Source organism: Erythrolamprus reginae, chromosome 2, assembly GCF_031021105.1.
Source record: "Erythrolamprus reginae isolate rEryReg1 chromosome 2, rEryReg1.hap1, whole genome shotgun sequence".
NCBI classification, from domain to species: Eukaryota; Metazoa; Chordata; class Lepidosauria; order Squamata; family Dipsadidae; genus Erythrolamprus; species Erythrolamprus reginae.
In genome coordinates this window covers 176576921-176589895 of record NC_091951.1, presented here as the reverse complement: position 1 = coordinate 176589895, position 12975 = coordinate 176576921, and the positions used below count along the sequence as shown (strand labels likewise).

At 38.7% G+C, this 12975-nt stretch overlaps 1 protein-coding gene across 1 annotated transcript in view; it reads right to left on the bottom strand.

Annotated features, from left to right (window-relative positions):
• Positions 1–12975, bottom strand: part of CA10 (carbonic anhydrase 10) — a 423683-nt gene that overhangs the window by 76661 nt on the left and 334047 nt on the right. The window contains exon 4 of the mRNA XM_070736011.1: positions 10606–10791. Within this exon, the coding sequence (XP_070592112.1) occupies positions 10606–10791 (186 nt within the window). The remainder of the gene's footprint in view (positions 1–10605; positions 10792–12975) is intronic.

Sequence of the window (12975 nt, the reverse complement as noted above, 5' to 3'; positions counted from 1 at the left end):
ACCGACAAACACCATAAGCACATGACCAGACCACAAACTCGCAGCCAAACAAAAATTGTTACACCCCACACACAAATTACAAAACAGCTAAGTAGCCTGCAAGCTCCAACTACTCAGGATATCACCCCCAATCCACAAACATCAACTAATCAGCATACATCAATTACATCAACGACCCCAGGTGTTACCCCACTGACTCACCAGGAAGTTTCAACACAGCTTGCAGCTGCTGAGCCATGACACCACACCCACCCACCAGTATTTATAGAGGGAAGGCAGCTGAGGTCTCGCTGTGTTCGCCCTAGAACAAGGACAGAAGCACCAGCCTGAAAATAATGAGTGAGACCTTGTTGAAACGTTGCCAGAAATATCTCAATCTTACACGGGAAGAAACCCAAATATGCCAAGACCTTCATACCTGTACCCGTGAAAATCTATGAAAACAAATATATATACTTTCCCCCCAATTTGTACTTATTCCACCACCACCCCTTGTAGGGGTTCTTCAATATTCACCTCTTTTCTTTAAACATTACTATTCAAGAATATATTTCAATATCCATTACATTTCTTCATGCAATATGTTTGTTGACCCCTGTTAAGTCACAATATTTTAAGTATTATTTAAATTCCATCGTATTTCCAATATCTCAGTTTTCTATAACAACCAATACAACCATTTATTAATAAAATTTAATCGGTCCTGGGATTATATCTCTGAGTCCTTTGAATTTGTAGTCTTTAAGAGCTATAAATTCTGATATATTTTTTGCACACTATTAATCATAAAAATATATTTAAATATGCCTAATCACAAGCTTCCATTTCCTAATCTTAGTATATTTGTGGCTATAATAAATTCTATTATATATTTATTTCTATATTACTATTTCTCCAGTTTATACTTTTTTTTGTTTCTATTAGTTTTTAATACAATCACAGTATTACAAGATATTATGTCTCTATCCATCATCTCTCAGTCTTTTTAGGATTTCATCATTTATTGACTTTTTGGTGATTCTTTTATATTTCTCTCTTGGGATTTCTTTCTAATATTTTTACATAGACTGAATGTTCCCTCTGTCTTACCCCTTATCTCCCTTCTGCTGCATCATTTGGGTGCCCATCTTTTCATTATTTTATTGTCTTTTCATTGTTTTTCTTTTATTGTAGCTTATTTTGATTTGTCTCCTCTACCACTCCTGGTTTCTCATCTAGCTTCTGAATATTTTGTTCATCTTTTCCCACCACTTGTTGAGGGTCTTCTATACTCACTTCTTTATCTTTGGACAATTCTGTTATCTCCTTATGATTCTTTGTCACACTTTCATAAAAATCTTTTAGCTATCAATAACATTTCTTGCATAGAACGTTATTGTCTCCTGCTGAGTCATATTGTACCAAATTAATACAGTATATTAAAAATTACTCAATATATCTCTAATATTCCTGTGTCCCAATATCTAAATACTCCAAAAAATTTATTTATTATTAAAATTTACCAATCCAAGAATTTTTCCTCCAAATCCCTTAATTTTCTAGTGCTTAAAAGCTATACATATATACTTTACAGTCTTTATAGTTTCCAACTTACACCTTCCCAATTGTCCAAATTTTAGAGTCTTGGTTGTCTTTTCTTCTCCCCAATGTGCAATTAAGATTTAATCAATTGTTCACACTAATCGGTCTTACATAAAATGTGCTTATATTTATTATATATAAATTCATTATGCACAAACAGATGATCTAAAGCAGGGGTATCAAACTCAATTTCATTGAGGGCCACATTAGGTTTGTGTTTGAACTCGGGGTAGTGGAGTGGGGATGGCCATGGTGAGCATGGCCAAATTGACATCACTCATCTCGGGGATGCCTGTAGTGGCCCAAGTGCTCTGCCAGTGAAACCGAACTCCCGAGCTCTATTTCCAGCTGTGATAGCTTCCTGCAAACCTCTGCCAGCAAAATCGGAGCTCTAGAGGGTCACATGCAGCCTTCCCAAGTTTCATTTTCACTGGCGAGAGACACCATAGGCCAATTCTTTGCTGTTTCCAGGGCAGCCCTGCAAGCCACGTCTAAGCATCCATGGGCTGGACCTGGGCCCCAGGCCTTGAATTTGACACCCCTAATCTAAAAGGATACAAATATGTACCGCCGCTTGAAGCTGAGGCATGAGGTCAAATGAAAGCCATAGATGAGAGTAATTTAGGAATCAATTATTTCAGAATGGGTTTCTCACACTTTATAGTCATAATATCTTGCTCTACCAACTTCTCAAATGTTAAAAATGCAGTTTAATTATACATACTGGGGAAAAAAATAATATTATCTCTTTTTAGAGAAAGCAGGAGTGATGCACTGGAAATTATTACCTGCATTCCATGAATAAACGGGGATCCTTCTGCAGCTAAGTGGGATGCAGCCAAAAGGAGATGCTTTGCCACTGTCTTTACCTGACATATTTTTGAAATAATATGTCACCATCTTGGAACCTCCCATCATAATCAGCAAATATGAAATAAGACTAGGCTTAGAAACTTCACAGTCAATTAAGAGAGAGGCAAGATTATGCAGGTTGTGAACAGAATTAATTTTTCATACATGTTTTACTCAAGATCCTATAAAGAAGAACAGATCCATATGCAAAAAGAGGAATGCCAAATGGACAGAAACATTTCAAAAAAGGCAGAGACACAAAAATCGGTGAATAAAACATGGATAGTAGAGAGAATTAAAGAATATAAAAAAGAAGATTACTTGGCTTTATTACCGTAACAAAGCCAGTGGTGGCGTAGATCATGCCAAACTCTGGGATATATTAAAGAAATGGGTGTATGGATGGATAAACTGAACATCTTATTACTTTTATGAAGACTAATGAACAAAATGCTATTGCAAAACTGCAATCTGCAGACAAAACTTGCTATCTTGAAAAAGATAGTTTGCAATAGAGAAAGGAGTGAGATAAATATTCCCATATCTGCTTCACTTTTACAATGAATATATTATTATTCTTTTTTTAAAAAAAGGGAAGCCTGGAAGAGAAAATAGCTAAAATGAAATCAGGAAGTTTTAAAACCCAGCATGAGATGCATAGATGACACATTCTGGTTAGCTAAAAATGAAGAAAGGAAGAGCTAATTATAAAAATAAAAATGGGAATGAAAAATCTGGGTTATGTTAAATATTAAATAAACAAAACTAATGTCAAGCATTTTAGTGAACTTACAAGTGAGAGAGAAAAAATGAAAGTGAACGTTTTGCTTTTTGGGGCTCAAGAAAGTAAAGCTAGAAAACTAAAGATACTTATTCAAGAGGAAAATGACAAAATTAGTAAATCTAAAGAGCCTAAGGATGCTTTTATGACAAAATGATCAGATGACCTAAGAATGGTTGTGAAAATGAGACATTGAAAAAGAAGGTTGTTTCCTTTGAATTAGTAGTCTGAAACAGGTTAGTAAAAGAATCATGGAGTGTAAGAGGAATTAATCAATTGGTCCCGGCTGAAATAAAGAATAATTACTACCTTGAGGTGAAGATTAGCAAACAGAAATCCACATTCCTTAGACAGATTATGCGAGTGAATGTATTATTAATTAATTTATTTATTTGTGCTTATATGCCAATTAAGGAGGACACTGAGTGATGAACTAGAAAAAGCTATTATGATTATTTCTCATCAATACAATAGGTGGAATACAATATACCGTAATAAAAAGTTGAAAACCAATGTAGTGGTCCCCTGTTGGGACCCCAATCCAAGTACCAAAGTGAAGTTGTTATACTCTTCTGAAAGGCCAGCATAGGGATGGTTTCTGGATCCTTTTGCTGCCTGTTTGCTCATGCCCACAGAAATAAAAATATAGCTTCTGTGCATGCGCAGGAGCAAAATCCAAGATGACGGCTCCCATGGAGACACTGACAGAACCAGCTCCATGACATCATCAGCAATTTACTAACAGTTCTAAAAGACCAATTAGAACTGTAGGAACCCACTTATGGGCAAGGATATATTGGCAGACCTCATGTTTATCAGGTGAATATCCCAGAAGGCAGGCACCATGCCAGCTGGTATTCTTTGTCTGATGGATCCAAAGTAGATCTCTTCCACTGGAATGAGTGGGCCAGGTTAATTCCACTGGGTTGAGATATTTAGTAGGGCCGGGAGAGAGAGAACAGGAAGGCAGAAGTTAAGATGGGAAGGAATTGTATCAAAGAGATCACCAGAATATCCTTGAAGGAGTTAAAAGTTACCACTGAAGAAAAATTAAGACGATGGGCATTTGTCCACACAGCCACCAGAAGTCAGGTCTGACTCAGTAGCACCCAACTAACCTAATGTTCCATAAAACTATTTAAAAATGGCAATCCCGCTTGCTTGACTAACCCCACTTGCTTCCTAAAATATCACCAATATATTTTGATTTGGTATTCACTAAACTGCCACGTTGATCTTTCTGCTGAAGCTGAAGATTAGTCTGCAATCTTCCGAAGTTTTACTAAACTGCTCTTACATGAGACATATGTTCCGTCTTTTGACTCTTTCCTCTGAGGCTTAATGTTCTGTTAAATTTACCGCACTTCAGTGCTTATTATCTTTGTGCCAACATGCTTAAAATTGACCTGTGCTATTTTCCAGTAAAAATCGCTAGTGTGTATCGCTGATACCTGTAGAGTTTTAGAGGTACAAAATTTAACATTCTGAAAGAATGTTAAAATTCAGTCATTTTTCATATGCAAAATACCCATAACAATATGGGAATAAAACAGACACAGAGGGATTGCATTCAATACATTTTTCTTCTTGATTATGGTAATCAGTATTAATTACTGCATGGATATCTATGCAGTTAGAAGCCCATCTCTAAGCATTAACCAAGAGTCTATTTACATATGATTTTCTTGACAAAATTAAGTACTTGTTTTTCTTTTCTTCCATCTCCCTCCAGAAAAAGCTTCTAATGGTTTTTATTTGAAAATCCACAGTAGCAAACTTAGCATACTTCTAACACTTTCATGCCTGTAGAATTCTTTATGCCACTAACCTCTCTAGGAAGAGACTAGATTAATTTGATAAATCAAAGCATTTGTGCAGATTATTATAAGTGGCATATGTCAAATCATAGCTAACTCAAGTCAGAATCACAGTTTTTATGTAACAATAGGTCAGTGATGGCGAATCTATGGCATGCATGCCAAAAGTGGCATGCAGAGCCATCTCTCTGGGCACACCAGCTGTCACCCGTTGCTTTTTTTGAGTTCCAGCACGCAATCAGAAGAACAACTCCCTGGTGTGCATGCACCTGGTGGAAGCTGAGCTTCCACAAGTGTGCTCTGGCCAGCTGGTCTTTGCGCACACATGTGCTCCAGAAACCAGGTGAGCCACATGCATGCACATGCTGGAAACCAGAAACTCGGCTTCTGGTTCCTGGTGCTCCTGCTTTGGGGAACTGCTCTTCCATAGAAGAATTTCCTCTAAATTGTGGAGGATAAGAGGAAGTTATGAATCCGTGACAAGTGAGAACTTATTGATAAATATCAATGATCAAAATTGGAAAATTGCAGCTTGCATTTATGCATTCATCAACTGTGTAACTATTTTACGTACGAGTAGCTCCTATGTGGGATGTCGTATAAATGAAACCACCTACATGAAAGAGTTTAAACATCTCAGTCTTCAGCAGTTCTATTGGACCAGAATACCTCTGGAACCGCCTTCTACCACACAAATCCCAGCTGCCGATAAGGTCCCACAGAGTTGGCCTTCTCCGGGTCCCGTCGACCAAACAATGTCATTTGGTGGGCCCCAGGGGAAGAGCCTTTTCTGTGGCGGCCCCGGCCCTCTGGAATCAACTTCCCCCAGAGATTAGAACGGTCCCCACCCTCCTTGTCTTTCGCAAGTTACTTAAGACCCACCTATATCACCAGGCATGGGGGAACTAAGACATCTCCCCCAGGCTTATTATATTTCATGTTTGATGTGTATGTGCTGTATGTTTTTTAATTATTGAGGTTTTTGTGTACTTTATTATTAGATTTGTTCCATTGTTATACTGTTTTTATTACTGTTGTGAGCAGGTGTCCCATATGACTGAGATGACTACTCTAGGGTATAATGGATAGGATTTTACAGGGTTGAAATTCTTGACATTTGGTCTCCAGTCATTGGTCTGTGACAATGGTAAAGAGGTCTTACTAGGGTGGCGGTTGGATCAGTTCTGAAAAGCCTACACAGTAATTTGAGCTTTTCTGTAGCCAAATGTAGTTACACCCATATCTTCAAAACAAACATTTTATCTTCTCTAAAATTTTCTATAGCGGTAACTGTAGCAGTGATCTCCAATTACATCCATGTAAAATGAAACATGGTATTGTGTTATAGCAGATTCTTAGGGTTTTTCCCCCACCCAGGCTAATGCTGGTTTTCTAATTATAGTCAATTATTGGTTATTTTATAAAATTAATATGAATATTTTCTCTCTTACACTTTTGAAAAGAAAAATGCACAAATCTGTCCACTTATCACAATATTAAAAGCTGGTGCATCAGTGTCAAGAGTCCAAGCCATGAATTCCTTTAAAAAAAAACCCGACTCCTGACTGACTTTGCTTTATCAGTTACTGAACTTTGGAAAGTAAAGAAAACGATGACCATCAATTATAATAACATCCTTTGACAAGGTTGCAATTAATTTTTTTTCTTTTTTAAAAAGCGTAAGTTTTGTTCCGTGATGCCAAAAGAAATGGCAGGCATTAATTGACTTATCACCAGGCAGTGACAAATGGTACTGAATGTAAAGTAGTTATTCATCTTTAGCAGAATATACTGTTTTGTTCCTACAATGTCTCCCAGTGTTATGGAAAGAATAACAATAGGATATTCTAAGAGCATTTTATAAATATTTGCAGTAGGATGTGTTATAAAGTAATACATCATGATGTGGCATTTACATACAAGAAGTGCCAATCTAAAATTCTATAAAACATATATTTATACTGAGAAATATGAAAAGTGAAATATGAAGTATAAAATGTGTAAAGGTAGGCTTGAGTCTTAACATCAGGCAAAGAAAGATAATGACTACAGCTGTAGATGGATATGAGATGTTTATAATCAACAACAAAATTGAATTAATTCGAGAATTTATCTTCCTTGGATTAAAAACTGTTCATGATGTCAGTTTTATTCCTGAAATTAAATGCAGAATAAACCTTACAATGGCTAACATTAATAAGATCTGGAAAAAAAAGTATACAAAAAACATACTAGATTGGAACAGGGCTGCCAAACTCCAGGCCTGTGGGCCAGATCTGTCATACCCGGCATAGCGAAGGAGAAAAAAACCTCTGATACATGATATGATGCCGCTGCGATGCCGTGAGTTTGACACCCCTGAGTTAGAGCAATAGTCTTCACTAAAATGATGTATGGGTATGAGAATTGGACACTAAGAATACTTGATCAAAGAAGAATTGACGTTTTTTAACTGTGATGCTGGTGTAAATTATTGCATGTAACATGGACAGCTAATAGAGTTGTGCCTAATGGTATCAATAGAATTGTGCTGAATTGTTTAAAACAAGAAACATAACTGGAAACAAAAGTCACAAGATTACATCTGATTTACTTTGGTCATGTCATGCAGGCCAATTCATTAGGGAAGTCAGTGACCCTAGGAATGGTTAGTGGAACAAGAAGAAGGGGTAGGCAAAGAAAATCTTGGCTTGATAACCTCAAAACTGATTCAAAGATGTACATCCAACAGCTGAAAGAATCTGTGCTTGGCAGGGTAGCACGGAGAATGGCCACAAGTCAGACACAACTGAATGCAACAAAAGGACAAACCTTTGGCCTTTTCCTCAGCCTGAGAGATTGGGAAGTTCTAATGATTTGTCTTTTCAGTTATGGATACATCAACTTTAGTTTCCAATATAGATTAATTTTCCGCCCCTCCAAGCCCCCACCATGTCCTCAGAAATATCTGTAAATTATCTCTCAGCTCAGTGAGAAAGGGCATTCTTCCACACAAGCCTAGCCCAGGTTTTTAAGAACAGTAGGCACAGCCATTTCCTTGTGCCAGCAGCAATCAAAGATATGTTTAGAAGGAAATCCGAGGGGCTTTCTTGGTCAGTTGTTCTAGCAATAAACATATTTTTATTTTATATCTATTTGATACTGTTAGCTAATTGGGTGTGGATTATTCTTTTTAATTGATATATTTCAATAATGTTTTACACTTTAAACTGTGACACATTATGCATTCTACTGAATTATAAAACATGACTAACCATTGTTAAGTAGAATAACAAGCATCAAGCAATTCCTTTGATTTTCCACCAATATCTGATGTGCAAAACCATTTTTGTAAAGGTTCTGGAAATACATTCAATTTAGTTGTCTAGACCAGTGTTTCCCAACCTTGGCAACTTGAAGATATTTGAACTTCAACTCCCAGAATTCCCCAGCCAGCGGATGCTGGCTGGGGAATTCTGGGAGTTGAAGTCCAAATATCTTCAAGTTGCCAAGGTTGGGAAACACTGGTCTAGACCTTGGCTGCATTTACAGTACACACTGGATTCAATTATGGGTATTTTTTTGGCTTTGTCATAATGTATTATGAAAACATAGCAAACTGGGGGTTTAAAACTCTCTCCTTTTTTTTTTAGCTTAGCATGTGGTGCAAACTCAGCCATGTGATTTATTCAGTAAATTGTGATTAAATAAATAATGGTTAACCATGAGATCAGTTTCAGTATGTGCTCTTGTTATTATGATCTTCTGCTTCATTTTTTAAAAAAATTCTTCCTATTGATCCAAATTAAACATTTACCTTTTCCTGGCAATTTGTTTTATGTTGTCACCCTCAGATTTATCCTATCTTATGCCCTAACTCTTTATAAAAGACACGTGGTTTTATTTCTCATGACTTTTGAAACTCAAGACAGGACTGCTCTCCTGCCTTCCAGGTTTGATTTCAGAATTCATTAGATGACCTAATCTAGACAAGCTACAGCTGCATCCAAAATGGAAAATTTCATTTTGAGTACAAATCCCATTCCTTTCTCTGCAGCTTGAACAAGAAATGTTCCTACTTCATTTCATTTCATTTCATTTGTGAAGTAATGCTGGAAAAAATCTATAGGGAAACCTATCAAATGCAAGAGCACTGCAAGATTTCTTTTAATAGCTTACTGGACTTGCTGAAAGCTGCCTAAAATTTCAAGAACCCTACCTTTTGCAATCTGCTTCAGTGATCTTTCAAATGCCGATTCTTGGAAAATATTTCCTAAACAGCTTGTTTAACAAAGAACTCCTAGAACCTGTGGCATACGAAATGCACAGATTCAATTTATGTTCTGTATCCTGCAGAATTATTACATATCCTATAGCTGATGAGGAGGTACTGTAATGCGCGATATAAGTATGTATTGTAAGTATTTTATTGTATTCATGAAATTGCAAGGACGTAGTAGTAGTGAAAGAAAAAAGAACAGTCTTAAAAGCTTCCCAAACCATTACTTAATTTTTTTACTAAACAAATTTTCATAAGTTCCCAAGAAATATTCTGTTTAGTGGATCTCACTTTGAAAACAACTACTATATGTTGTGATTCAGCCTGAGGCTCCTCAGGGACCAGCTGGAGCTCTGTCGGATCCATGCCCAGAGGAGGAGGACAGTGAACAGGAGGGGGAGGACCAGGCAGACGGGGGAGAGGAACGTCAGGAAGAGGAGGAGGGAGAGCAGCCTGAGACCCCCGGGGGGGCCTCTCCCCAGCTAGTAGCCTGGATTCATTGGATGAAGACGCACAGGCTATAATAGACATGAGGCAGAGACGGGCAGCTCAACAAAGGGGCCAATTAGAAAGGTATTTCCATCCCTGAAGCTGGGTTTGGGTGTGGTTCTCCTCAGCAGGGTTGAAAAGGCAGGCCCGCCCTTACAGTCTTGTGGAGCGTTATCAACTGGGAGTCCTGTGACCTTGCTTCGATTCTTGGCATCTCTGATCTTGGCTTGTGGCCTAGAAGCCTGGAAGATTTGGGGGAGGCGTGGGTTTTATTATCTCCAGAGTTGTTTTTGCCAGCAAGAATCCTGTTTTATTGCCTGGCCTTCGTGAAACCTCTGTGAAACTGCATCGTGTTCCTGTCTGTAAGAACAGTTTTTGTTACCTGTGTTTGCTTTCCAGTATATAAACTGCCTTTGCTTTTTACCAGTGTGCCTGGCTACTCTTTTTGGTTGGTGTTGGCGTCTGAGGGGACCCAGACAGAACACTATATTGTGAAAAAAGCTACTATTCAATCGCTGTAATATTATATGACAGAGTTCAAAACAGATAGTCCTTACCAGTAATGCAAATTTGTTCCCCGAAATCTATATTAATTCTATGCAAAATAAACCACACAAATTAAGAAAACAAACTCAGGTACGCTTGGTGTAGTTATTCCAGCTGCAGAATGTTGGTTTTCTAATTGCAAACTTAAGGATTTCCCTTTCATGAAGTACTGGATTGCAAACCATTTCTGAAAGCAATAATATAAATATGTCCCATCTCATTGGCATCCTTATAGTTTAACTTCCCTTCCCCCATCCTGAACTTTCAATGCATCAACATACCTCCCCAGAAAAAGCTTGTCCATTCAACAGATGTTCTGATCCCTGGCTGTCTTCACTGCCAAAGTGTAACCGTATTTCTTCTAGTCGGTGACTGTATGTCATGGGCCCTCCGGAAATATTCACCAGATGCTCTTTATCCAAGCGTAGAGAAACATGCCTCCCTGTATTATACATGGTTCCACTCACCTAAACAAAACAGAACACAAAGGATGATATAAAACATTTTTTCAAATAAAAAAGTTGGGAAGAAATTAACAATATTTTAAATCAGTATTTCTCAACCATAGCAACGTAAAGATGTGCAGACTTCAACACTCAGAATAATTCTACACATTTTAAAGTTGTCAAGTTTGAGATTTCTAAGGACTTCTTTTTTCTGCTTGGAACATTGTGTTATACACAAAATTATTTTCATCTACGCATACTTCATATAAAATTTGCAAGATACATGCACACATTAGGTGGGAGTGTATGGGAAACACAATAAATATGTATTTGCTTCTAAATAAATAAGAATGTGAAAGATTCCTTAGCTCAGAATGAAATAATTGCTTCATTAACAAATTTTGGGCCCCAGAAAGGTGAGTATTTGCATGAACATATAAATTATTTATATTATACTTAAACATAAAAAAAAACCGCAGCTAATTTATTCTTGCTGAAAATGTCGTGTAAAAAATAAAATAAAGAAGGCTAGTTTGGAAGACACAAGGATCCCAAAAATAAGAAATTCTTCAAGTTGGGAAATGGGTCATTTCTGGCCTCCAGATGGCCTTGGATGGGGGGAGGGTGTTTCAGCCCTCCCCAGGCTCCTAGAAAGGCTCTGCACCCTGGGAAAAGCAGGAAAATGGAACTCCTGGTTCAACCAGAAGTTGGCAAATGGAATGTTTCCAGCCTCTGGAGACCTCGGGGGGGGGGGCGTTTCCCCCCCCAGAAAGGCTCTGGAGCTTGGGGAAAGCAAAAAAATGGCTCTTCCCCACCCAATCTGGAGGCTGAAAACTGGCTTTTTCCTGATTCCCAGTGGTGCCAGAAAGCCCCAAAATCAGCTGGCCAGACCTGAGCTCGTGTGCCCAGTGATAAGGTGTGCCATAGGTTCACCATCATAGTATTAGTTTATACCTTTACAAGAGGCAGTATCTTATACATTACTTATCTGATACAGATTTCTCCAGAGGATCTCTCCAAGATGACCCCTCGCTGTGAGGTACATGGGCTATAGATTAAGCCTTCTCAGGGTAGTGCCCGTCATGCAAGAGCAACCCCCCACCCAAACTGTACTATTTCAGCAGGCTATTGGCCCTTAGTGGGCAACCATTATAGGTAGCTGGTTGTTGTTGTTATGGTTTGATTTTAATAATTGCATTTTAGAATTCCTGTTCATCTTATAGAGTAGTAATGGTGAATCTTTTTTTCCTCGGGTGCTGAAAGAGTGTGTGCATGCTATCGCACATGTGTGAGTGCCCAGTTGCTGCCCTATCTGGATAAGGAGTCATTGCTCACAGTCACTCATGCCCTCATCACCCCGAGGTTCGACTACTGCAATGCTCTCTACATGGGGCTACCTCCAAGTCTTCAGAGAGGGGCGGCATACAAATCTAATAAATTGAGTTGAATTGAATTGAAAAGGGTTCAGAAACTTCAGATTGTACAGAATGCAGCCGCAAGAGCTGTCATGGGCTTCCCTAGGTACGCCCATTTTTTATCAACAGCCCACGGCTTGCACTGGCTGCCGATCAGTTTCCGGTCACAATTCAAAGTGTTGGTTATGACCTATAAAACCCTACATGGCATCGGACCAGACTACCTCTGGGACCGCCTTCTGCCACATGAGTCCCAGCAACCGATTAGGTCCTACAGAGTTGGCCTTCTCCAGGTCCTGTTGACTAAGCAATGCTGTCTGGCGGGACCCAGGGCCTTCTCTTTGGCGGCCCTGGCCCTCTGGAATCAACTCCCCCCAGAGATCAGGACTGCCCCCACCCTCCTTGCCTTTTGTAAGCTCCTGAAAACCCACCTATGTCACCAGGTTTGGGGGAATTAATATACCCCTCAGCTATTATGAGTTATGTATGGTTTATGTGGGTTGTATGATTGTTTTTTATTATAAGGTTTTTAAATACTGTTTTTAATATTGGATTTGTACTCTGTATATTGCATGTTGTGAGCCCCTCCGAGTCTTCGGAGAGGGGCGGCATACAAATCTAATAAATAATAATAATAATAATTCAATGCCCCAACCCCCAGAGGCCCTCTGGAGGCCAGAAATGGCCTGTTTCTCAACTTCTAGTGCGCCTAGTAGGCTCGTGTTTCACCCTCCCCAGACTCCAAAGGCTTCCCTGGAGCTGGGGGAGGGTAAACACGCCCTCCCCCATC